General features: G+C 41.9%; 1 protein-coding gene across 1 annotated transcript; it reads right to left on the bottom strand.

The window, feature by feature from the left end:
* Window positions 1-1,227: 1,227 nt before the first annotated feature.
* ALDH9A1 (aldehyde dehydrogenase 9 family member A1) lies at window positions 1,228-26,556 on the bottom strand. The gene is made up of 11 exons (XM_010338680.3): window positions 26,316-26,556; window positions 23,645-23,790; window positions 18,939-19,068; window positions 18,008-18,142; window positions 15,461-15,657; window positions 14,416-14,556; window positions 8,966-9,154; window positions 8,635-8,722; window positions 6,422-6,563; window positions 3,975-4,087; window positions 1,228-2,137 (listed from the first exon to the last, which is right to left on the bottom strand). The coding sequence occupies exons 1-11, from the start codon at window positions 26,494-26,496 to the stop codon at window positions 2,043-2,045; spliced, it is 1,557 nt and encodes a 518-aa protein (XP_010336982.3). The 5' UTR covers window positions 26,497-26,556; the 3' UTR covers window positions 1,228-2,042.
* Between the last annotated feature and the right edge of the window lie 275 nt (window positions 26,557-26,831).

The following is a 26,831-nucleotide window of genomic DNA, read 5'->3' as shown; positions in this document are numbered from 1 at the left end:
TTTGTAGGGACATGGATGAACCTGGAAACCATCATTCTCAGCAAACTGACACAAGAGCAGAAAATCAAACACCGAATGTTCTCCCTCATAGGCGGGTGTTGAACAATGAGAACACACGGACACAGGGAGGGGAGCACTACACACTGGGGTCCGTTGGGGGGAAATGGGGGAGGGACGGGGGGTGGGGAGGTGGGAAGAGATAGCATGGGGAGAAAGGACAGATACAGGCAAGGGGACGGAAGGCAGAAAACCACACTGCCATGTGTGTACCTATGCAACAATCTTGCATGTTCTTCACATGTACCCCAAAACCTAAAATGCAAAAAAAGAAAATCAGAGATAATCCCTTTCTTAGGCTTACTGTGAGCATTAAATGAGAAGGAATGTAGCAGTAGGAGCACAGTGAGCACTTAAATGTTGCTTCCCTTTCCCCTGCTATTTTCTCTTGCAGGAGTGTCCAATCGTTTGGCTTCCCTGGGCTACACTGGAAGAATAAAAATGGTCTCGGGCCACACATAGACACATAAAATACGCTAACGATAGCTGATGAGCTTTAAAAAAAAAATCTCATGTTTTAAGAAAGTTTACAAATTTGCGTTTGGCTGCATTCAAACCTGTCCTGGGCTGCCTATGGACTGTGGGCTGCAGACTAGACAAGCTTGCTTTAGAGGGACTATCAGAAACTTATCTTCTCCCAGGCAGCTCCTACTGTTTAAGGTACATAGGATCCCCTCAGACACAGGGTTAAGATAATGCCATTGGCTTTGTCCAGTACCACATGTGTCCTCTGTGCAAAGAAACACCAAAGAAGGCTGATTTGGTGGTTCCTATGCTCTAAAACTGCAGTACTTGCTCATCATAATACGTAATTAGATCCAGGCCCAGTGATAAGCATCCCTTATCTCTGACTACTAAATTATCTATTATTTATAAACTATTCCCCTGAAAGGAAGAGAAGGGGGCAGAGTGAGGCATGACTGCAACAGGCTGAAAAGCCAGTGATGTGAATGCTCTTCACAGGCAGGCACTGCTTATTCTGGGTGAGAATGAACGTGGAGCCTAAATGCTTATGCGGACCATAAAAAGTTCATCACCACAACTAAATCTGCCCATTGTTCTTACTGCAAAGATCAAATCTCCCCGTCTTGTGCTTTTCACATCAGCCCTATTCTCTGTCCTTTCATAACCTTAAGATATGTTTAGTTTCAAAACACTAACGCAAAAGAATTAACAGCGTGATTTTAATTTCACTATATTACATTGGCATACAAGTAATCTGTACATTTAAAGGGTAGCTCTGCTGGTGTAAGACAGCAGGCTGTAGTTCAAGGGCCCAAGATAGGGAGATAGGTTTCCCATCACAGTAGTGAACAGAGACAAAGCGCTGACTAGGCAGATTAACCTTTCACACAGAATTTGACCCCATCTATTATCTAATCCCCTCTCTATCCCAGTTGTCAGGTTTCACAATAGAGTGACAAGGGAAATACAGTTTTAAAAAATGTCAGTAAGCTGAAACCATCTCTACTGATTCTACCAAGAACCTACAAAAAAACAAAAGTTGGTTTTTTGTTTTTTTTTCCCCAAGACTAGTCAAGTGAAGAAGTGGGAATGGAAAAGGAACAAAGAAATCTACAAACTGACTGAGATCAATTAGTTGTAAATAACACCGCACTTGGATCAGCCAGGACCAAGTTCCTTGAAAAACACCGGAGAATTAATAATGACAACTGGCCAAATGTGTGGAAGATGTATAGTCCCCTTTCCTATTCCCTAGAAGTACATTACTGGCACTTAGAGTTCACAAAAATATACTTTGAGGAAAATCACAACTTTCTTGATTAGTATCTATAAGGCACTTACGCACATTTTCAATGAGGAAGCTGATTGAGAGAAAAAGAGTAACATGAACCGAACCATTCTCTTATCTTGAATGCCAAAATTCCGGATTTAAAATGGCATTTAGTTGTACTGCCTCTGTCAACAGGACCGACTGCATCATTCCACAGCCTGGCCATGTCAACAGGTTTCACTGCAGGTTTTCAAAAAGCAGATTCCACATCGCCCATCTCCACATACACAGTCTTCAGTTGTGAATAATATTCAATTGTCACACGGCCGTTCTCTCTGCCAAATCCTGAAAGGAGAAGAAGGGGTCGGGATGAGCCATCACTACAACAGTCAAAAGTCATAATGATCTTTAAAGATGAGCACTGCTTATCAGAGCTAGGGAAGAAGAACACAGAACCTAAATGTTTTGGAATAAAGTCCTCAATCCACGTATTAGCTGTGGATGGAGCTAGGCATGGGGAAAAATGACCCAGTGGCCTTTGGGGATGGGGATAGGAAAATATACAGGTCTCATTTCTTACCACCAATATAAATCTTAACTTCAAGTACCTACTATTCTGGGTTGAGGTCTAAAAAATGCTCGGATTTTATATCAAGTGTTAAAGGCAATCTCTACAACAATCAACTTGACACTCTTGAAAGCTGATGCTAATTTAAAACTTAACTCCACACAATAGGCTTATTCACCACTTCTTCTACAGCTGTAAGATTAACCTACTATCTTACCCTACCAACTCATATTGGGGAGGAGGCACTGAACGTCTCTCTGATTACTCAGAGTCTAAGACACTGCCAATTACTAGTGGGGGAGGTTACTGTGCTAAAAGGGTAGTATCCCACCCTTGGCCCTGCCTGTACACCCTGCGCTAGACTTTGGTAGGCTCTGCCTTCTAAGGGCAAGGCCAGGGTCCCAAAAAGGCACATTTCCAGGGAGCACCACTCAAATGGAATCACACACAAGGTCCTGGGAAGACCTCACTCTGACGTTTGTTCCTTTCCAAATCCTCTAAGGACACAGCTGGTCAGGCATGTTAGGCCAGGTGCTGCTCTGCACATCTGACCATCCTTCTTGCTCTCTCATCCCACATAACATGGCCTGGTCCAAAGGAAAGGGAAAGTTAGAAGACCCTCCAAAGGCCTAAGCTGCCGATTCCAAAAAATAATTCCCTGCACTGACATTACATGTTAATAAGATGCACCTTGGTTCCCACCAACACTCGTGCCTCTGTATGTGGCTCCTCTGAGTACCCAACAAGGATAAATAAGACTGTCAAATTAACACCCACCATCTCATCAGTGTTCATCAGGGTTTATATATTTACCAACACTGTGATGATGGTAAATATGTGCCACAGAAACTAGAGGTCAGACTCAGAATGGTGCCTCAACAAAGTTCAAACCAATTTTCACTCTAGAAGAACGGTATGAGAAATATGTAAATGAATATTTACAGGCAACAAACTCCATAGAAAGAACCTCAAGGTTCTGGCTATACTCCCGATGCCTCAAAACTTCTCCTGATACACTATACCAGACTTACACATTTGTATGTTGTGGTAACGTATGTCTGACTACTGAATAAACGAAATGAATGAGCAGTGGCTAAGGAAAAACAATCCCATATGCCATCAAGTGTAATGAAAACAATTATAATTCATTACTTAATGATAAATTTAAAGATTTTGTTAATTTGACATAACAGAGGAAACAAAATTACTGAGATATTACTTTAGAGACACTTTACCTAAATGGAATCTAAAAACTCCACAGTGGATGATGATGGACATCCCTGATACAGAACCCCTAAGGGAGTGATTTTATGCTTATAGTAATCACAGGTTATGAAGAAGTAATTCTACCCATAAGTTAAACCTTTTTGAGATATATATCAGCAGTTCACAAGCCAGGCTATAGGTTAGAACCTTCTAGGGGTGTTGGGTAGGGGAAGATGCTTGACTTCCATTCCCAGAGACTGCTACAGTGGATCTGGGGAAGGACCAGGAACCTGTATTTCCCTGCATGATTCCAATAGGCAAACAGGTTTAGGAACACTAGTCTGTAAGGTCTGAATTATGACCTATCTTTAGAGACCTGGTTTGCATTCACACCTCCCAGCTCCTTACCTGACTTCTTATATCCACCAAAGGGCAACTCCACTGGGCTGACGTTATAGTTGTTAATGAAGCAGGTTCCAGCCTGAAGCTGAGCTACCACTCTATGAGCCCGCTGGATGTCCCTATGAAGAAAAAAAATGTGTTGGTTATTCAGAGTTTCTTAGGCTACTACTTTAACAGGAGAAGTTACATGGCCAGTTCTAGGTTCTCAAATCTTAGTAAATTCTCATTCCTTCAAAATGTTTTAAAATCTTTTATCATCCAGGCAAAACAGACATGGACTAGGTTTTATAGTCCCATACACAAGGCATCTTTAAAATAAGTAGCAGCAATAGGGGCACCCAAAATTCAGTGGGGGAAGAACAGTCTGTTGAACAAATGGTGCTGAAACAAGTAGATATCTACATGCTAAAAAAAAAGGTGGAGCCCTTTCTTACACCATACACAAAAATTAAATGTATCATAGACCTAAAAAGGTCAGGCTGAAAATTATAAAAATCTTTGAAGAAAACAGGAATAAATCTTCACGACTGTGGGTCAGGGAAAGACTTCTTAGATCATGACATCAAAAGTAACAAACAAAACAGAATTGGACAAAATTTAAAATTTTGTGCTACAAATAAGACTATCAAGAAAGTGAAAAGAAAACCCACAGAAATGCAAATAAAAACTACAATGAGATACTACTTCACACCCACATGGATGGCTAAAATCAGAAGGACAGATAATAACAAGGGCTGGTGAGGATGCGGACAAATTAGAACCTTCATATGTTGGTGGGAGGAATGTAAAATGGCACTGCCAATTTGGAACAGTTTAGCAGTTCCTCAAAAAGTTAAACATAAAGTTACCATGTGACCCAGCAATTCACTACTAGATATATACCCAACAGAAATGAAAATATATGTCCACGCAAAGACCTGTATACATATATGTTCATAGCATCATTATTCATAATAGCCAAAAAGTGAAAACAACCCAAATGTCTGTAACGGATGAATGCATGAATACAAAGTGGTACATATCTATATAATGGAATATTATTCAGGAATAATATGATAAATGCCACAAAAAATGAATCTTGAAAACATTATGCTAAGTGAAAGAAGCCAGTCATGAAAGAATACATATTGTATGATTCCATTCACATAAAATGTTCAGAATGGGCAAATCCATGGAGATAGAAAGTAGTTTAATGGATGCCAGGGGCTGAGGGTGGGGAGCAGGAATGAAGAGCAACTGTTAATGGGCACAAAGTTTCTTCTTGAGATGATGAAAGTGTCCTAAAAACTAGATGATGGTGATGGTTGCACAACTCCATGAACATACTAAAAACCACTGAACTGTACGCTTTAAAAAGTGGGTGAATTGTATGTTCATTATCCCAGCAAAGCTGGTAAGAGAAAAGGAATAGCACCTTGGAGTTCCCCTCCTTTGTAGCTGCACTTTGTCTGTGCTAGGGTGGCAAAGCAAAGAAAGAGCACTTAACCTGCTCAATCCCCAAATCAAAAGACCAGCTCCTCAATCTTTTCTTCAGAGCTCAAAGAGAAGCAATTACATCAGGTCCTCAATTGAGACCTGGGCTTTCTTCCCAAGTTCCCACCATAAAGTTATAAAAAAAATTTTTTTAACTTTAATGTATCACCAAAGAAACAGCATAATCCCCAGTGTAAAGCAGCTTTAGAAAACTGCCTACTACTGCCAAAGACTAATCAAAGTGTGCATAAAACCAAGCAATCTGCAATTAATTTCAAAGAAATTGTACTCCCAAATCATTTTCACTTGCAATAGCAGAGGTTTAAAGTTTATGCACAAAGGTATTAATCACATTACTGTAACAGTTAAAACTGGAAAAAATATCCTAAATATCCAGCCACAGAAAATATAGCTACATGAGTTATAATGCATTTCAGTTAGGAGCTACAATAATGCCACTAAAAATCATGTTTTTGAAGAATACCGCCCACAGTTTATATGCTTAGAGGTTTCTTAATTCCTTGATGTGTGTTTTCTTTTCTTTTTTTTTTTTTGAGACGGAGTTTCACTCGTTACCCAGGCTGGAGTGCAATGGCGCGATTTTTGCTCACCGCAACCTCCACCTCCTGGGTTCAGGAAGTTCTCCTGCCTCAGCCTCCTGAGTAGCTGGCGGGTGGATCACGAGGTCAAGAGATCGAGACCATCCTGGTCAACATGGTGAAACCCTGTCTCTACTAAAAATACAAAAAAATTAGCTGGGCATGGTGGCATGTGCCTGTAATCCCAGCTACTCAGGAGGCTGAGACAGGAGAATTGCCTGAACCCAGGAGGCGGAGGTTGCAGTGAGCCGATATGGCGCCATTGCACTCCAGCCTGGGTAACAAGAGTGAAACTCCGTCTCAAAAAAAAAAAAAATTATATATCTGAGCAGATACTGTAGCCCCACTCCAAAACTGCTCTCAGTGTCCCTCTCCATATACCTGGTAAAGACGCCAGCTGCTAGTCCAAAAGTGGTATCATTGGCTCTTTCTAGAACCTCAGCTTCAGTGTCAAATGGTAAAATAGACATAACGGGCCCAAAGATCTCTTCTTTCACACAGGTCATGTCATCTCTGCAATTAGCTGCAAACATTAAAATAAAAACCTCCTGAATAACTTGGACCATAGCGTGCACCATCACCCCCGGCTAATTTTTCGAAGATGAGGTTTCACTATGTTGCCTAGCCTGGCCTCAAACTCCTGGACTCAAGTGTCTCAGCCTCCCAAAGTGCTGGGATTAAAGGAGTGATCCACTGCACCTGGCCCCAGTATTTTTAATTTAACAATATATTGTAAGCTTTTCCTACTCATGTAATAACTGCAATCTAATTCATAGTATGGACATTAGGTTTCTCAGCTTTTAAACATCAGTGGTTCTTTTTAGTGAGGGTGAAAGGCTATACATTGCATCAAATATAAAGCTGTTAAAAACTGACACCACTATCAACCTTAGGGGCAAAACCCAGCTTAATTTATCTCCAAATAAGATGTAAGACATTATACAACATGGTTCAATCTATGTATAATTGTTTACAGCCTACAAAACTATCAATATTTCTGTAAGGGATACTAACATACACTATAAAATGATAGACAAAACGCCAAGAATGATTAAAAACATTTAGAATAGTAGTTACCTCTGAAGGAGGTAGTAGATGGTTGGGAGTGGGATGACTATATATACCTTGACTGTCAAAACTCGATTTTTAAGACTGACTGGAGGTACTAAAAATTATTATGTAATTTCTAAAAAGACTAATACATTATCTGACAAACTGGTTTTGTTATACTGAAGACTGACACAGTTTGGATGCTTTTCCCCTCCAAATTTCATGTTGAAGTATGATTCCCATTGTTGGAGGTGGAGCCTCGTGGGAGGTTTTTAGGTCACAGGGGCAAATCCCTCATGAATGGCTTGATGCCCTCCGCATGGTAATGAGTGCATTCTGGCTCTGTCAGTTCACACAGACCTGGCTGTTTGAAAGAGCCTGCAACCTGTCTTGTTCTCTTTCACCATGTGACTCGCCTGCTCCCCTTTTACCTTCCACCACGACTGAAAGCTTCCTGAGGCCTCACCAAGAGCAGATGATGGCACCATGCTTCCTGTACAGTCTGAAGAACCATGAGTCAAATAAACATCTTTTCTACTAACCCAATCTTAAATACTCCTTCATAGCAATGCAAAATGTTTAATACAATGACCTATATGTCACATGAAAAACATTCTATACTTTCTCAAGGAATTAAATTACTTAATTTTTTTTTTTTTTTTTTTGAGATGGAGTTTCTCTCGTTACCCAGGCTGGAGTGCAATGGCGCGATCTCGGCTCACCGCAACCTCCGCCTCCTGGGCTCAGGCAATTCTCCTGCCTCAGCCTCCTAAGTAGCTGGGATTACAGGCACACGCCACCATGCCCAGCTAATTTTTTGCACCTTTAGTAGAGACGGGGTTTCACCATGTTGACCAGGATGGTCTCGATCTCTCGACCTCGTGATCCACCCGCCTCGGCCTCCCAAAGTGCTGGGATTACAGGCTTGAGCCACCGCGCCCGGCAAATTACTTAATTTTTTAAGTCAAATATGCACTTTAATATTTTTTAGTCCCTTGCTTCCAGAATGATAGTTGTGGTCCTGTATAAATTAATACATATGGGTGCCCTAAAAAGGGGGCACACAGAAGGATTTGAAGGTAATGGAGTATGTAGTTCACTTTTTTTTTTTTTTTTGGAGATGAAATTTCACTCTTGTTACCCGAGCTGGAGTGCAATGGCGCGATCTCGGCTCATTGCAACCAATGCCTCCTGGGTTCAGGCAATTCTCCTGCCTCAGCCTCCTGAGTAGCTGGGATTACAGGCACGTGCCACCATGCCCAGCTAATTTTTTTATTTTTAGTATAGAGATGGGGTTTCACAATGTTGACCAGGATGGTCTCAATCTCTTGACCTCGTGATCCACCCGCCTCGGCCTCCCAAAGTGCTGGGATTACAGGCATGAGCCACTGCACCTTGCCATAGTTACTTCTTAAACCTGGGTAGCAGGACCACATAATTTGCCAGTCCCTGCTTTATACCATATACATATTTTATAAATATTCACCTCTATCTATTCAGTATTTAATTCAAATAATCTAAAAGCAAGCAAAAAGAAGACATACTTAATACACAAGGTCTCATGTAATATCCATCCTTTAATTTGGGATCTTCAGGTACATATATATCTCCACCACATAACACTTTAGCACCCTGCCGAAAAGGGGAAAAAAAAAAAAAACTTTTGTATTAAAAATACAATCCCAAAATGCATTCCTGAAACGTTAAGTGTATCCTGAACAAATGCATACTTAGTCTTCACAGTGCAGGCACAAAGCAGAACACAGCCAGGAATGCTAACAGTCAAATGAATATTAACATGAAAAGGGCACAAAGCAAGTGATTTAGGACTAGTTTAATCTTCCCCAACCCACCCTACTACAAATTATTTCTTACCTGCTCCTTTGCCACTTTAACAAACCCAAGGACTCGCTCCAGGTGTGGTCGGTTGATGAGTGGACCCATCCTTGTGTCTTCCAGAAGCGGATCTCCAATTTTAATCCTTTTGGTCTGTTTTACCACTTCCTCTGTAAATTTATCAAGAATTTCTTTCTGCACAAATACTCTTGTGCCATTACAGCAAACCTAAAGGACAAACACAGACATCAATTTCTATGTGTATAAAGGGAAAAAAGGGAAAAGGAAAAAGGAACGCAATCTAAAAACTTTAAACTGAAAAGAGACACTATACATTTTTTTAAAAGGGTATTTCCATTTCTAAAAAATTGTCTCCATACTGAATAAGAAGGATCACACACATAATTGTGGACATATCACTCCATAAGCAAAATCTGACCTTTGAGGTAAAAGTTCTTATTTTGCTTGTTTAAATTTTGTTAAGGCCATTGCTAGATCCATATAACCCACAGCACCTCTCCTACTTCCCCCTATCAGAGGCTCAATCTGGGTGTGTATTTTAAGGATGGCAAGGAACTGAAGAGTAAAACTGTATTAAGAACTGTGGTCTTAAATCTAAGTGTTAAAAAATTGACTTCAATCCATGCTTGTCTTTGAAATCATTAATAATCACTATTCAGACCCTCCTATAGAAAGGAACATAAACACTGTTCAAATGTTGTAAGAACATAGAACACAAAAGCCCAAAAACAGATCCAAGTGCTCATGAAAATCTAGTTTATAACAAAGGTGAAAGTTAAACCATTAAGACACAGATGGACTAAATAAATGGTTCCAGAACAAATCATTAGTAATCTGGAAAACATAAAATAAGATACGTATCTTACTTCATACATACTCCCAATGTATCAAAAATCAAAATATAACATAAGAAATCAAGGCATAGTAGCTCACACTTGTAATCCCAGCACTTTGGGAATATAAGGTTGGAGGATCACTTGGGCTCAGGAGTCCAAAATCAACTGAGACAACACGGTGAAACACCATCTCTACAAAAAATACAAAAATTAGTCAGGTGTGGTGACATGCACCTGTGGTCCCAGCTACTTGGGAGGATCACTTGAGCCCAAGACATTAAGGATATAGTGAACCATGACTGCGTCACTGCACTCCAGCCTGGGTGAGAAAGTGAGACTTTTTTTTTTTAAAGAAAAAAAAAATGAGAAAATACAGGTAATTCCTCTAAAACCTAGGTGTAGAAAAAAGTTTTCAATTATCCCAAATCTAGACAAAATTAAAGAAAAAAAAAATCGATAAATTTGACTACAAAAAATAAAAATCTTTTGCATGGCAAATACCTTAAACTAAGTCAAGACTATTGAAAAACTGGCATAAAATTATTTGCAACATTTATATCAAATAAAAGGCTATGATCACTAATTTTAAAAAATTCTTAAAAATTAATGGAAAATTATATCTCATAGTATAACACACCAAAAATGTGAACATTATATGTGAATTTTGAAAAAGATGTTCAATGTCATTCATAATTATAAAACTGAAATTAGGTTGGGCATGCTGGCTTACCCTGTAATCCCAGCACTCTGAGATGCTGAGGCAGGTGGATCACTAGAAGTCAGTAGTTCAAGACCAGCCTGGCTAACACAGCAAAACCTCATCTCTACTAAAAATACAATTAGCTCGGTGTGGTGGTGCACACCTGTAGTCCCAGCTACTCTGGAGGCTAAGGTGGGAGAATTACTTGAACCTGGGAGACTGAGGTTGCTGTGAGCCGAGATTGTACCACTGCACTCCAGCCTGAGCAACAGAGCAAGACCCTATCTCAAAGCTAGACAGATGATTGATTGATTGATTGATTGACGGATAGACAGACAAAGTGAAATTAAAACTATGCTGAAATACCACGTCTTATCTATCTGGTAAAAATTTAGAATTATGACTATAGCAGGCCGGGCGTGGTGGCTCAAGCCTGTAATCCCAGCACTTTGGGAGGCAGAGATGGGTGGATCACAAGGTCAAGAGATCGAGACAATCTCACAATGAGTTGGGACACAATTAAAATTTGCTTTAAATATTTCTTGGAGGGAAAGGACACCATACTTCTCTACTCAATGAAGAGAAAGAATTTCGCAGTCCAGAGGTCTTTTAATTTTTTGCACCTATCATGCCATTAACTCATAGAGAAGAGGCTCCAGCGGCTCAGGCTCCTTCCCATTGGTTCTCACACAGTGTGCTTCCCTGGGTGGAGTAGGCTGGTGCTTCAGCTGAACACAAGTACCTTTCTCTTTGGCTTCCTTCTTTTTCTGATCATCTTCTTACATGCATTTCAGAAGCCAACTTGGCTCTTAGAGTGCTTGATATACTCAATGTGCACATTAATTCTCTTGACCAGAATTTTGCCTTTATTTGTTTACAACAGTGCCAACAACATGCTGGGTAACAGTGTAGGCTCTTCCAGTTTTCTGTGGTAATGCTTGTAGGGTATCCCTTTTTGAACAGTACACATTCCTTTAATGTGTACAATATTGCCTTTCTTTTTTGAGATGGAGTCTGGTTTTGTCGCCAGACTGGAGTGCAGTGGCATTAGTCATCCTCCTAATGGATATGAAATGGTATCTCATTGTGGTTTTGATTTGCATTTCCCTAATGATCAGTGGTGTTGGCTGCATATGAACATCTTTACTGTTCGGATTTAGTGTTTTTCTTGCTGAAGGATGTGAGGTGGCTTATTGTGCAACAATTTACTCAACTTGTTAAAACAAACAAACAAACATGTTATTTATGAAATAACTGGTTTGAAGATAGTCCTTCTAAATAGTCATTTAAAAAAATTACAAAATATAAAAAAACAGGATGGGCACAGTGGAACATGCCTGCAATCCTAGCACTTTGGGAGGCCAAGGTGCATGGATCACTTGAGACCAGGAGTTCAAGACCAGCCTGGCCAACACAGTGAAATCCCATCTCTACAAAAAATACAAAAATTAGCTGGCTGTGATGGCATGCTACACGGGAGGCTGAGCGGAGAGGATCGCTTGAGCTGGTGGGGGCCGAGGTCGCAATGGGCCAAGAAGACACCACTGCACTCTAGCCTGGGCAACAGAGTAGGACCTTGTCTCAAAAATAACAATAATAAACAAACAAACAAACAATAATGGAAACAAGGCTCCTTTAGAGAAACGGCTGATTCTAGAGCACAGCCAGGGGAAGTATGAGATGAGTCTAGAACACTTTGCTATGCCAGAAAGTAATGAAGTATTCAAAGAATAATGAGGACATTACAAAAGGTCACAGAAAGGGGTTCCCACTAGCCAATACGCAATTATTTGAGCATCAAAATAAATATTGAGGCCAGGTATGGTGGCTCCCACCTGTAATACTAGCACTTTGAGAGGTCAAGGTGGGCAGATCACCTGAGGTCAGGAGTTCGAGACCAAACTGGCCAACATGGCAAAACCACGTCTCTACTAAAAATACAAAAAAATAGGCCGGGCACAGTGGCTCATGGCTGTAATCCCAGCATTTGGGAGGCCGAGGCAGGTGGATCACGAGGTCAAGAGATCGAGACCATCCTGGTCAACATGGTGAAACCCTGCCTCTGCTAAAAACACAAAAAATTAGCTGGACATGGTGGCACATGCCTGTAATCCCAGCTACTCAGGAGGCTGAGGCAGGAGAATTGCCTGAACCCAGGAGGCGGAGGTTGCGGTGAGCCGAGATCGCGCCATTGCACTGTAGCCTGGGTAACAAGAGCGAAACTCCATCTCAAAAAAATAAAATAATAAAAAGAGGGCCGTCGGGTGCAGTGGCTCTAGCACTTTGGGAGGCCAAGGTGGGTGGATCACCTGAGGTCAGGAGTTCAAGACCAGCCTGGCCATCATGGTGAAACCCCATCTTAAAAAAAAAAAAAAAAATTTAGAGGGCCATGGTAGTGCAAACCTGTAGTCCCAGCTAGTCCGGAGGCTGAAACAGGAAAACTGCTTAAACCCAGGCAGCGGAGGTTGCAGTGAGCCGAGATGGTGCCACTGCACTCTAGCCTGGGTCACAGAGCCAGACTCCATCTCAATAAAAAAAATAAAAATAAAAATAAATAAATAAATAATGATAGTACTGGATTACAACCCATAGACTGAAGTAAGAATCCATGGGTCCACACTGGTATGAATAAATGAATGAAAAACAAACAGGGATGAAAGGCAAGCTCTTTCTTTCTTTTTTTTTTTTGAGACGGAGTTTCACTCTTGTTACCCAGGCTAGAGTGCAATGGCGCAATCTCGGCTCACCGCAACCTCTGCCTCCTGGGTTCAGGCGATTCTCCTGCCTCAACCTCCTGAGTAACTGGGATTACCGGCATGCGCCACCATGCCCAGCTAACGTTTTGTATTTTTAGTAGAGACAGGGTTTCACCATGTTGACCAGGATGGTCTCAATCTCTTGACCTCGTGATTCACCCGCCTTGGCCTCCCAAAGTGCTGGGATTACAGGCTTGAGCCACCACGCCCGGCGAAAGGCAAGCTCTTTCTTACAGTAGAAGGTTAACTAACAAATATAGAAGAAATGATGGAATTGGAAAACACCATTTGCAACCACCATAATAAAAACTGCTTTTAGCAAGACATATCAGTGACGATAAAGGTATTTACTGCATGAAAGTTTGATGAGGAACTTGATAGTCTCAAAATACTCCTACAAGATCTTACTAACTACGTACAAAGAAAGACACAGTAACTTTACAGTGAAGATTCACCTTAAAGCAAGTGATCAAAGTTAAGTCACCAGTGAGTAGTATACAACATGTTTGTGGTACTTTTGCCAAAAATTCAAAATATGAATCTAACAGGAAACATCTGACAGACCCAAACTAAAGAACATTCTACGAAATGAATGGTCTGTTCTCCCAAAACGTCAAGGTTCTATAAGAAAAGAACTGTTCTCAACTAAAGGAGATTAAAGACAATACAACTAAAAGCAATTCATCCTCTCTGACTGGATCCTGGACCAGAAAAAAACATTTTTTTCTATTTTGCTATAAGGGCATTAGTCAAACAAATGGCAAATTTGAATAGGGGCTATAGATTGAGTAAGGCCCATAGACTGAGTAACAGTATGATATCAGTGTTAATTTTTTAAATCTTACTAAGTGTACTGTGCTTATGTAAAAGAATGCACTTGTTTTAAGGAACTTTATATTTAGAGGTTAGAGGCCTTATGTCTACAATTTACTCTCAAAGTTCAGAAAAACTTAATATGCCTAGGTATGTACAGGCAGATAAAGAAGATGATAAAGTAAATGTGTTAAAATGTTACTATTTGGGAAATCTGGTTCAAAGGTACCTGGGAATTCTTTGTGCTGTTAGTGCAACTTTTCTGTAAGTCAGAAAGTATTACAAACTAAAAAGCTTTAAAACATGCTGTCAGATGAGGAGGTGGAGATTCCTTTTACACCTCTTCCAGGGGCAGGTACATACCTCGCCTTGTGTGAGGAAGTTGGCCATCAGCGCCCCCTTCACAGCATTGTTTATATCACAGTCTGAGAAGATGATGAGTGGAGATTTGCCTCCAAGTTCCAAGGTAACAGGTTTGACTCCTTTAGATGCCATCTCCATGATCTTACAGAACACGGATAAGGTATTCAGAACTTTAACACAAAATTATATCACATGCGAGGTCAATGAGACCCTGAACCTACAAAATCATCTTGAACTGTGTGTGACCTGTAGCCTTATTCTTGTCTATATCCTTTGCATTTTGTCTATTAAAATATACTTTTCCAGAAAACTGAAGAGAATCCACAGAGTTGCACTGACACTGGAAGAGGGAGTTCATTTAAAAAATATTGTCCCAGTCTTGGCAACATTGCAAGACCCTACCTCTACAGAAAAAAAAGAAAATTAGCCAGGCACAGTAGCACATGACTATAGTCCCAGCTTCTTAGGATGCTGAAGCAGGAGGATTGCCTGAGCCCAGGAGTTCAAGGCTGCAGTAAGCTGTGATTGCACCACGACAATCCAGCCTGGGCAACAGGGTGAGACTCTGTCTCAAAAAAATGAAAATAAAAAATATTGTGAATTCACAGGACTATCATGGTCAGAAATTCTTTTGTGTTACTGTTACTGTGTATAAGGCTGACAGAGTTCAGAACACAAATTAATGTCAAAATAATAAATCTGAAATAGCCTGAGTAAAAATCCTTCCTTCTATACAAAAAATTAAATCACCAAACAATACAAGTGGCAGCCTACGCCCCATCCACTCAGACACATCCTCTCCTTAGGCTGGAACTGGTATTTCCACCTCTACCTGGCCTACCACAAATCACCCCATGTGTACTCCCTTTGCCCCTTCACACTTTTACAGGAAACTTCACACCTTTGCCCAATAAAAACTCCTTCCCCATTTCCAATACAAGCTAGGCAAAATCAAAACAGAAGCTTCCAAAATATACTCTGAGTAGGACCGGCTTTGCCCTATCCAAATGCCGTTTGTGTTGATCAATACTGGTTTCATCCTCACCTTCATGCCAGTGGGCACACTTCCAGTGAAGGAGACTTTGGCCACATCGTGATGCTGACACAGAAACTGGCCTGTGGCAGCCCCGCCCTGCACCACATTGAAGAGCCCAGGAGGCACACCAGCCTCAGTGTAGATTTCAGCTAGTAGCAATGCCGAAACAGGTGTAAAGGGAGAAGGTTTGAAGACCATGGCATTACCTGCATAAACCCAAGACACAAACATAAAAAGACTTCTTAAGACCAATGATCCCCGGAAAATAGGACTAGAGGACAATTCAAGAATGATTCCAGGCCAGGCACGGTGGCTCAAGCCTGTAATCCCAGCACTTTGGGAGGCTGAGGTGGGCGGATCACAAGGTCAAGAGATCGAGACCATCCTGGCCAACATGGTGAAACCCCGTCTCTACTGAAAATACAAAAATTAGCTGGGCGTGGTGGCGTGCACCTGTAGTCCCAGCTACTCGGGAGGCTGAGGCAGTAGAATTGCTTGAACCCAGGAGGTGGAGGGTGCAGTGAGACGAGATTGTGCCACTGCACTCCAGCCTGGCAACAGAGAGAAACTGTCTCAAAAAAAATAAAAATAAAAATAAAAAGAATGATTCCGGCCGGGCGCGGTGGCTCAAGCCTGTAATCCCAGCACTTTGGGAGGCCGAGGCGGGTGGATCACAAGGTCAAGAGATCGAGACCATCCTGGTCAACACGGTGAAACCCCGTCTCTACTAAAAATACAAAAAAAAATTAGCTGGGCATGGTGGTGCGTGCCTGTAATCCCAGCTACTCTGGAGGCTGAGGCAGGAGAATTGCCTGAACCCAGGAGGCGGAGGTTGCGGTGAGCCGAGATCGCGCCATTGCACTCCAGCCTGGGTAACAAGAGCGAAACTCCGTCTCAAAAAAAAAAAAAAAAAAAGAATGATTCCAATTGTTTCCTCTTCCCCTATCAAATCCTAGACCAAATGTTATTAATAAGTGTATTAATTCGTTTTCACACTGCTAATAAAGACATACCCAAAATTGGGAACAGAAAGAGGTTTAATTGGAGTTATCGTTCCACCAGGCTGAGGTTTCAGAATCACAGCAAGAGGTTAAAGGCACTTCTTATATCGGCAGCAAGAGAAAAATGAAGCAGCATGGCCGGGCGCGGTGGCTCAAGCCTGTAATCCCAGCACTTTGGGAGGCCGAGACGGGTGGATCACGAGGTCAAGAGATCGAGACCATCCTAGTCAACATGGTGAAACCCCGTCTCTACTAAAAATACAAAAAATTAGCTGGGCATGGTGGCGTGTGCCTGTAATCCCAGCTACTCAGGAGGCTGAGGCAGGAGAATTGCCTGAACCCAGGAGGCGGAGGTTGCGGTGAGCCGAGATCGCGCCATTGCACTCCAGCCTGGGCAACAAGAGCGAAACTCCGTCTCAAAAAAAAAAAAAAAAAAAAAAAAAAAAAAAAAAAAAAAGAAAAATGAAGCAGCAGCAAAAAGCGGAAACTCCTGTTTATCTAATGTGATAAACACATTAGATCTCATGAGACTTATTCACTATCACCAGAATAGCACTGGAAAGACCAGCCCTCACGATTCCTGATTTCCTCATGATTTGATTCCTGGATCCCTCCCAACACGTGGAAATTCTGGGAGATACAATTCAAGTTGAGATTTGGGTGGGGACACAGCCAAACCTAATCAATAAACAAATCTTGTCCTTTTCATCTTGATTTCTCTCATACGGATCCCAAACCCTACCGTTGCCCAGTCTCACACTTGCCTATCTAGGCCTTTTCACGTATATTATTTCACTTAACACTTTCGACAGCAGTATGAAGTAGGTATAATTAGCTCCGTTTGATAAAACTTGACATTGAAGACCAGAAAGGTTCACTTGATGAGAGTCCTCAAAGCTAGTGACTTAATTCTGGGACTATTTTGACTCTTTCACAGATGTTTCTCAAAGAGAAACAGGCTAAAACAAGAACATGCAATGGCAAAAGGACAAAAGCTGCATTTCAATGTAACGTTCTAACAGTAATGCTTTATAACATTATGGTTTTATTCTAATATATAATTAGTCTTCTTTCCCCACAGATTCTTCTCTTTAAATACTGCAGGAAAACTGTTTGATGCGAATCAGCCAAAGCTCATCTGATGGAAGCCTTGTTTATTATTTCTCTTAAGATCCAAATGAAGAAAGAAGTTTATCCTCTGCTTCGTAAATGAAGTCAAACTCCTAAGTGCTAACTCATACATTAAAATTCTTGTCCAGAAAGGAAGAGAACTTGTAAGTAGCACAAATCTAATTCAATTTAAAAAGAAAATTATATTTCTTCCTTTTCACATACAAAATTAAATAAATAAAAACTGGGACCATCTAGACATGATTGTGTATAATCTAAACTGTAAGATCCTTGAGGGGCAAGACAGGGCAGGAATGAGCCATGACCTCTAAGGCTTTGAATATCCCAGAGCAGGTCCCTTCTGATTTAAATTCATAGAGAGGTGAAGGGTAGAGAATGTGGAGAGAACAAATGGTTCTCAAATGGAGGGATAATTCATTCTTACCACAGGCTAACGCAGGAGCTGACTTCCAAGAGGCGATCTGAAAGGGGTAGTTCCACGCTCCTATTCCCACACATACCCCAAGTGGTTCTCTTCTGGTATAACCAAAGGATCCACCTGGGAGCTGGATGTGTTCACCTACAGGGAAAACAGGAGTAAAGCAGGATGCAGGTCTGTCCTCCCCAAGATTTCACCAACGTCTGCAGCAGTCTGACTTGTACTCCAGTCAGCGCAGCCTCCCCACTGCTCCCAGTACACCAGGCTCACCCTGTCTCCATTATTCTATTTTTTCCAGTCATTCTTCCACTGGTTTCCACATATTCTCTCCACATAGAGAATCCTGCCTATCCTTCAAACACATGTTCACCCAACTTGATTTAATTCTCTAAGAATTTACTGAGCCTCCATTAGATAGCTTAGATGAAACAAAATGGAAATGAGAGGAAGACACAACAGGAGGAGAAGGTTCTGAGCTTCCTGCAACCTTCCTAGGCCCTATAAACCATCCAATATCAATTGTTGACAACTTTATATATTGTCAAAAAAAAAAAGTTTGCTAAATAGATAAAAGTGGTGAATATGACAAAATGAGTCTTGTAAAAACGGATTTTTCAGAAATTTGGTCTAAAGCTTAAGTATCATGCTAAGTGCTATATATGCACTATCTCATTTAATCCTTAAAACAACCCAAGAAGCTAGGAATTATTATCTCCAGTCTAGATTAGGAAACATTTTTCCCAGGTCACCCAGGTAGAAAGTGACAAACCCAATAGGTTCACCCAGGTCTGTCTTAATTCTAAAATCTCTGCCCTTTACCACTAGGCCCTTCTGCCCTTTACCACTAGGCCCTTCTGCCCTTTACCACTAGGCCCTTCTGCCCTTTACCACTTCTGCCTCATTGTCAGCTGGTGACAGACACCAGATGAGGACTTACCAGCCATGGATGCAGCCAAGCCTGCAAAATACTCCAGGCACTGCCAGGAAGTGTCGATGTCCAAGCGGGCCTCAAAGATGGACTTGCCGTTGTTGATGCACTCCACAGTGGCAATTTCATCCTTCCGTTCCTTTGGATAAAACAGGAGACTAGATTTAAGACATATTCCAGTATGACTTGATCTAGTTAATGCTTAAACAGAATACACTGCTCAATTTTTAAAGCTAGAAATAGTTTTCACTTCAAGTGGGAAGAAATGGCAGTGTTACATTTAGAAGAGATAAAGCTTATAGCTGAACAGCAGCCCTGTTCTTCCCTCATTAATTAATTGACAGAGATTTAAGACCACAACTTTATGCCAAAATCAGTTAGTAAAAGAAGGGGCAAGACCAGGCAGGAATGAACCCATGCTCTCTGAGGCTCTGAATGTCACAGGGTAGGCTCATTCTGATTTGAAGTATGTGTTTACTGAAGAGGTGAGGGGTACAGAATGCGGAGAGAATGGGTGGCTCACAAGTGGAACAGTAATTCATTTTGGGAAATGAACATAATACATATATGTATATAAATATCTAAGTATGTTTGCTCATATACGGTAAGAGAAAACAGTTCTTAGGGAAATTGTATTTAAGAGGCTGTAATATGCATCACTTTAATTCACCCAAAGAATTGCAACATATACTCTAATACTTTCTAATACTTAGCACTCAATCAATACTGTTTTTCAAATACCGTTTCTAGTTCTGGCCTCCACAACTTACTAAGGATAAAAAAATTCAGGCCAGGCACAGTGGCTCACACCTATAATCCCAGCACTTTTGGAGGCTGAGATGGGTGGATCACGAGGTCAGAAGGTTGAGACCAGCCTGGCCAACAAGGTGAAACCCCGTCTCTACTAAAAATACAAAAATCAGCTGGGCGTGGTGGCGTGTGCCTGTAATCCCAGCTACTTGGGAGGTTGAGGCAGCAGAATCTCTCGAACCCGGGAGGCGGAGGTTGCAATAAGCCAAGATCATGCTACTGCACTCCAGCCTGGGTGACAGTGAGACTCTGTCTCAAAAACAAACAAGTAAACAAAAAAAGGGCAAGTTAGCATATTTTAAATAAATTTTGCAATTTTTTTTTTTTTTTTTTTTTGAGACGGAGTTTCACTGTTGTTACCCAGGCTGGAGTGCAATGGCGCGATCTCAGCTCACCGCAACCTCCGCCTCCTGGGTTCAGGCAATTCTCCGGTCTCAGCCTCCTGAGTAGCTGGGATTACAGGCATGCGCCACCATGCTCAGCTAATTTTTTGTATTTTTCGTAGAGACGGGGTTTCACCATGTTGACCAGGATGGTCTCGATCTCTTGACCTCGTGATCCACCCGCCTCGGCCTCCCAAAGTGCTGGGATTACAGGCTTGAGCCACCGTGCCCGGCCTTATTCTTAAAATCTTTAAAAAAAAATAATTAACTGTTTAGAGCAGTAATTTTTTTTTAAATTCTAACCTAGGAAACATGGCAAAACCTTATCTCTACAAAAAATACAAACAAAAATTAGCCAGGTATGATGGTGCATACCTACAGGAGGCTGAGGCAAGAGGATCCTTTGAGCCCAGGAGGTTGAGGCTGCAGTGAGCCATGATTGTGCCACTGCACTCCAGCCTGAGTGACAAAGCAACACCCCGTCAAAAAAGGAAGGAGCAAAGAACTGCAGATCTTAACTAGAAAAATCACTCAAAGAAAACTGAGAGCTAATATGATTATAGGTATGGTCACAGAGTAGGATCTCTTCAGTTACAGAATAAACTGAGGTGAAGGCAGGACCAGAACATGATCATCAGACAAGCGCTTTAAAGAAAGGTAGCAGTGTGTTTCTGATTAATAAAACACCACACAGGTATCAAAGGAAATACAAAGGGGAGGGTAAAGTAAAAAGCAATGAAAATTAGTATCAGACAATAGATTTCGGAGCAAAAACTATTATTAGATATTATTTAGGATCAATAAAAGTCATTTCTTAACAATAAAGGAGCCAATTCTTAACAGCCTTACAATACTGCTCATTCAAAGGAAAAAAAAAAATGGACAAATGAAAATACTAAATTATCTGCCGTGAGTTAACTTTGGTTTATTGAATTAAAAATAATTTTTTTTTTTTTTTTTTTTTTTGAGACGGAATTTCGCCCTTGTTACCCAGGCTGGAGTGCAATGGCGCGATCTCGGCTCACCGCAACCTCCGCCTCCTGGGTTCAGGCAATTCTCCTGCCTCAGCCTCCTGAGTAACTGGGATTACAGGCACGTGCCACCATGCCCAGCTAATTTTTTGTATTTTTAGTAGAGATGGGGTTTCACCATGTTGACCAGGATGGTCTCGATCTCTTGACCTTGTGATCCACCCGCCTCGGCCTCCCAAAGTGCTGGGATTACAGGCTTGAGCCACCGCGCCCGGCCAAAAATAAATTTTTAATAACAGGGGAAAATACTTCATTGGGAGAAAATTCTGCACGAATATTTTGGTATTTCTGAATGGTCAGGGCCTTCTGAGCAAAGGACACTGACAGGCTGACTGAATAGCAAAGGCCCTGAAAGGCAGAGACAGTATCTCCCTAAAGATAGAGAACTCTGGAGAAATGTAGAATTGTAAACCTCCATATTTGTTGTTCTTGGAAACATCTGCTTACACTCCACGATAATGAACTTAGTGACACTTTCCCTCTCAACCCTGGAGATTTGCTTAGTAAGTAATCTCAATCTCTCTCTTTCTCCCTAAAGGAGAGGATAGGCAGACGTGCCAGTAGCCTCTATTTAAATGAATCTCAGAATTTTAGGGTTCTTCTTTGCTGCAACTTTCTGCATGCACAGGGATCTCACCTGGTTCTCACCACATCCCCTCACCTACCGTGGGGACTGGTGCTTTGAAAACAAAAAACTAAGCCGGGCATGGTGGCTCACGTCACTAATCCCAACACTTTGAGAAGCCGAGGTGGGCAGGTCACCTGAGGTCCAGAGCTTGAGACCAGCCTGACCAACATGGGGAAACCCCATCTCTACTAAAAATACAAAAAACAGCCATGGGTGGTAGCACATGCCTATAATCCCAGCTACTCAAGAGGCTGAGGCAGGAGAATCACTCGAACCCAGGAGGCAGAGGTTGCAGTGAGCTGAGATTGCACCACTGCACTCCAGCCTGGGCAACAGAGTGAGACTCCATCTCAAAAAAAAAAAAAAAAAAAAAAAAAACACAGAAACTAGTGCTAAGGTATTGCTATGGCTGCTGCATTTTGCTATGAATAATAAACTAACTTTTTTATTATTTATATCCAAAAAGCCTCCTGTCTCTTGCCAGGATATGTATGTATATTATATACATATATTATACATAATTATATAATATACACATATAACAGATATGTATATTATATAGATTATAATTATACATGTATAGTTACGTATACATACATTACATATGTGTGTACTATATATATATACACACATACACACACACTCTTAAAAGTAGGTAACTCTCAGACCCTTCACAGTTTGACTTAACATGCTTATGACGAAAAGTCATCACAGACCTACCACTCAGATATCCAAGATGCATATTTTGATGTATTTTCTTTTTTTTTTTTTTTTTTTTTGAGACGGAGTTTCGTGCTTGTTACCCAGGCTGGAGTGCAATGGCGCGATCTCGGCTCACCGCAACCTCCGCCTCCTGGGTTCAGGCAATTCTCCTGCCTCAGCCTCCTGAGTAGCTGGGATTACAGGCACGCACCACCATGCCCAGCTAATTTTTTTTTTGTATTTTTAGTAGAGACAGGGTTTCACCATGTTGACCAGAGTGGTCTCGATCTCTCGACCTCGTGATCCACCCGCCTCGGCCTCCCAAAGTGCTGGGATTACAGGCTTGAGCCACCGCGCCCGGCCCTGAATTTTCCAACTTTCTATAATGAGCATCTGGTACTTCCGATCTTTAAGACAATATAAAGTTTAACTTTCTTTTTTTAAAGAGAACATCCACAAATTTATGAAATCTTCCCAGACAATTAAAGCAACAAAACTTTACTTAAAACCCTATCTGAAAAGAAATCTAAAAAAGAAAGGTAGACTTGAGGGTCATCAGCACAAAGAATAAAAAGGAAACAAGTAAACAACATGGGTTAAAAAGAAACGGAAGGCTAGGCATGGTAACTCGCCTGTAATCCCAGCACTCTGGGAGGCCGAGGTAGGTGGATCACTCAAGGTCAGGAGTTTGAGACCAGCCTGCCCAACATGGTGAAATCTGTCTCTGCTAAAAATACAAAAATTAGCCAGGTGTGGTAGTGGGCACCTGTAGTCCTAGCTACTTGGGAGACTGAGGCAGGAGAATTGCTTGAGCCGGGGAGACGGAGGTTGCAGTTGAGTGAAATCACTCCACTGCACTCCAGCTGGGTGACAAAGCAAGATTCCATCTCAAAAAATAAAAATAACAAAGAAAGATGAGCTATAAAGAGTGCATTATAATTCAAAACAATGACAAACATGAAAACCTGAGATGTCCAAGAGCCAAGATCCAGATGGGAAGTATTGAACAAAAACTTGTTTTGTATACTAAGGTGAGCATGTAGAAATTATTTTGTTTCATAAAAACATTCTGACTGTTGCACCAAAGTCAAACTGCAAACATCACAAAGAACCCTCAGAGCAATGTCTGAGTTTTCTGGAAGGGAATAAATTGGAACATACCCTTATTATTCTGGCAGCCTCCAAAAGGATTCCGCAACGCTCCATGCCAGATTTTTGACTCCATATTTTAAAAGCAGACTTTGCATTCTGAACAGCCAAATTTACTTCCTTTTCTCCTGAACATGTGAAAGTAGCTATCACTCGGCCTATAAAGAGGGGAAAAGTCAGTTTTATCTCAAATTGTTGCCACATATTTAAATAAAATATTATGTATCAAAATTCTCTTAGTATTCCCTTTTTGTTTTTCAGTATGGTTTGATTTAGTGACCACCTCTATACTAGCAGTTCTTTTTTGAGACAGAGTCTCACTCTTGCTGCCCAGGCTGGAGTGCAATGGCGTGATCTTGGTTTACTGAAACTTCGCCTTCCAGGTTCCAGAAATTCTCCCGCCTCAGCCTCCTGAGTAGCTGGGATTACAGGTGCATACCACCACACCTGGCTAATTTTTGTATTTTTAGTACAGATTGGGTTTCATCATGTTGGCCAGGCTGGTCTGGTACTCACTTCAAGTGATTCACCCGCCTCAGCCTCCCAAAGTGCTGGGATTACAGGTGTGAGCTACCGTGCCCAGCCTAGCAGTTCTTAACTGTATTTTGCAGTCACTGACACCTTTCAGGAGTCTGATAAAAGTTGCAGACCTCTCTCCAGAAAAATGTACTTAAACACATAACAGAATTACAGGGATGCCATGTCCCCGGCCCTAAATTCATCATGGATTTAGGGTTAAGAACCCCTGTTCTCTACTATTTTACAATTGAGTTTATTAACGTTAACTTCCTATAAAGTTTTGCAACACTCTTAAACATTATCTCACAATTTCAGGGGTCTTGCAAAATGAAAGTCAAAAGTAATCAGTCTATTGGGTTATGAACTCTGACTGTAAATCCCTCATCTAAAATGTTCTAAGTATGTTATACTATTGGTACTTGATAGATCTAGTTAATAAGCAGTAATATCAGGATAAGGCATCCGTAAAAGAACTTTTTTCCCCTCAAAAAACCCAAGATCTCCTTTTCTTATTCCACCTTTACTCTCCCTCCCTATTCTGGTGCAAATTACAAAACAATTATTCTGGACCCATATCCCAAGGATTGTACTGCCTCTACCAACAAGAATTCATTAAGTTTGCCAAATCAACAAATCCTGTTCACAAGAACTCCTGGGACTCTTTCCAAAGAGATTTCACAAATCTGCAACTTCTGTTACAAATTTGAATAGCCAGCTGGTAAAGGCGGTGGCTGAGAGTCACACACACCCCAGGCAATTAAAGAGCAATTTTTCTTCCTTTTGTACCAAGATTAGGTCGTAGTATAGAAGCTGTTTCCTCCTACATAAAGAAGAAATGTGATAATGCCTTCTGGTTCTGCCAAGTCACTGCGCTGATTTAGTGTGGATGGTCAAATACTAAATTCTCCAGTCCCCTGCAATCCAGTTTTATTGCTCTAGCTACATTTTACACAGAATATTTACATTTTTCTCGCCACATATATTCCATAAAACCCAGCAAAATAAACACAAAACCAAAAAAAAAAAAAAAAAAAAAAGCCTCTTCCTCCTTATCGCTGCAACCCTCAGAGTTCCCAGAGCAAATCCAATGCCCAGCACAGTGCTTAGCACACATTAAGCACTGGATAAAAGTTTTATTTAGGGAAGATGAATAAATGACTACGGTTACTAACACTGCATCGCATCCTTGAAATTTGCTAAAAAAAAATCTTAAATATTTCACTATCCAAAAAAGTCTTAACTATGTAGAAGCAATGGATAATCAGACTGATTGTGGTAATCATTTTGTAAGGTATACATACATCACGTTTTACACCCTAAGAATATACCATTTTTATTTGTTAATTACACTTCAATAAAGCTTGAGAAGAAAGTATTGAATAAGAGTGGGGTTTTTTCATTTCCCAATTCTGATTAATGTGTAGAAATATTTTAATATTAGAATGTGGAGACAAAGTCCTCATTCGTAGCCATTAGAAACTATCTGTGAGCGCTCCTCCATTCCCAACACAGATGATTATCTCCCCCAACCCGTTCTTCTAGAAATCTTCTCCTACGTACACATTTGAAAACAATAATACATCAGCCCTAGCTTTAAAAGGAAACAGTTGGCCGGGTGCGGTGGCTCACGCCTGTACTCCCAAAACTTCGGGAGGCTGAGGCGGGAGGTTCACCTGAGCTCAGGAGTTCGAGACCAGCCTGGGTAACACGATGAAACCCTGTCTCTACTAAAAATACAAAAGTTAGCAGGACATGATGGTGGGCGCCTGTAATCCTACTCGGGAGGTTGAAGCGGGAGGAGCACTTGAGCCCGGAAGGTCGAGGGTGCAAGTGAGTTGAGGTCACGCCAGTCTGGACGACACACACAAAAAGGAACAGTTAACAGAGGCACGACTTTCCGCACAAGGACTTTGCGAATTCTGTTCTGGCCCGGGTAAAACTAACGATCCCACCACGCAGCTGACCAGCTTTTCCTTTTCCTCCCTTCCCGCCCAGAGGAACTCGCGTTGCCCCAGAATCTCTAGCTGCCTACAGGCACAGCGTTAGATTCTCCACCGTCACTGTGCTCAAGTCAACCTGCAGAACACAAGGGAACTAGGGCTGGCCGGGAAATCCGCGCGCCGGCCCCGCGGCGCCCCAGCCTCCCCGGGCTCCGTGCAGTTACCGGTTGCCGGCTCCAAAGCCTTCTCCGTGCCAGAGGAGTCCGCCGGCTCCACGCGGGCCCCGCCACGGTAATTGAGCGGCTGCGACACAACAAAGGTGCCGGTGCTCATGGTGACCACAGGAGACAGCAGAAGACTGCGAAGAAACGGAGAAACCGCCGCCCGGCCCGCTAGGACAAACATAGGACGAGGGCGCGGCTCCCGGGCCGACGCTGAGGCCCTCGGAAGGGAGGGGCCTCGGAGGGGCGGGGTCGCGGGAGGGGCGGGGCCTCGGAGGGGCGGGGTCGCGGGAGGGGAGGGGCCGCGAGAATCTGTTCTAGGAGATTCTAGGGGCAGTCAGTCACTGGGTTCTTCCACGGTCCAGGTCAGGCCCTCGCCTCTCCAGGAAGGTGGGGCAAGACAGCGGTCTCCCCCGCGCCTTCCTCTCCGTTCCCGCTCCCTATCCCCGCCCCTTCCTCTCCGTTGCCGCTCCCTATCCCCGCGCCTTCCTCTCCGTTCCCGCTCCCTATCCCCGCCCC

This window comes from Saimiri boliviensis, chromosome 19 (genome assembly GCF_048565385.1).
Source record: "Saimiri boliviensis isolate mSaiBol1 chromosome 19, mSaiBol1.pri, whole genome shotgun sequence".
Lineage (NCBI taxonomy): Eukaryota > Metazoa > Chordata > Mammalia > Primates > Cebidae > Saimiri > Saimiri boliviensis.
This window is presented reverse-complemented; position numbering and strand designations above follow the sequence as displayed.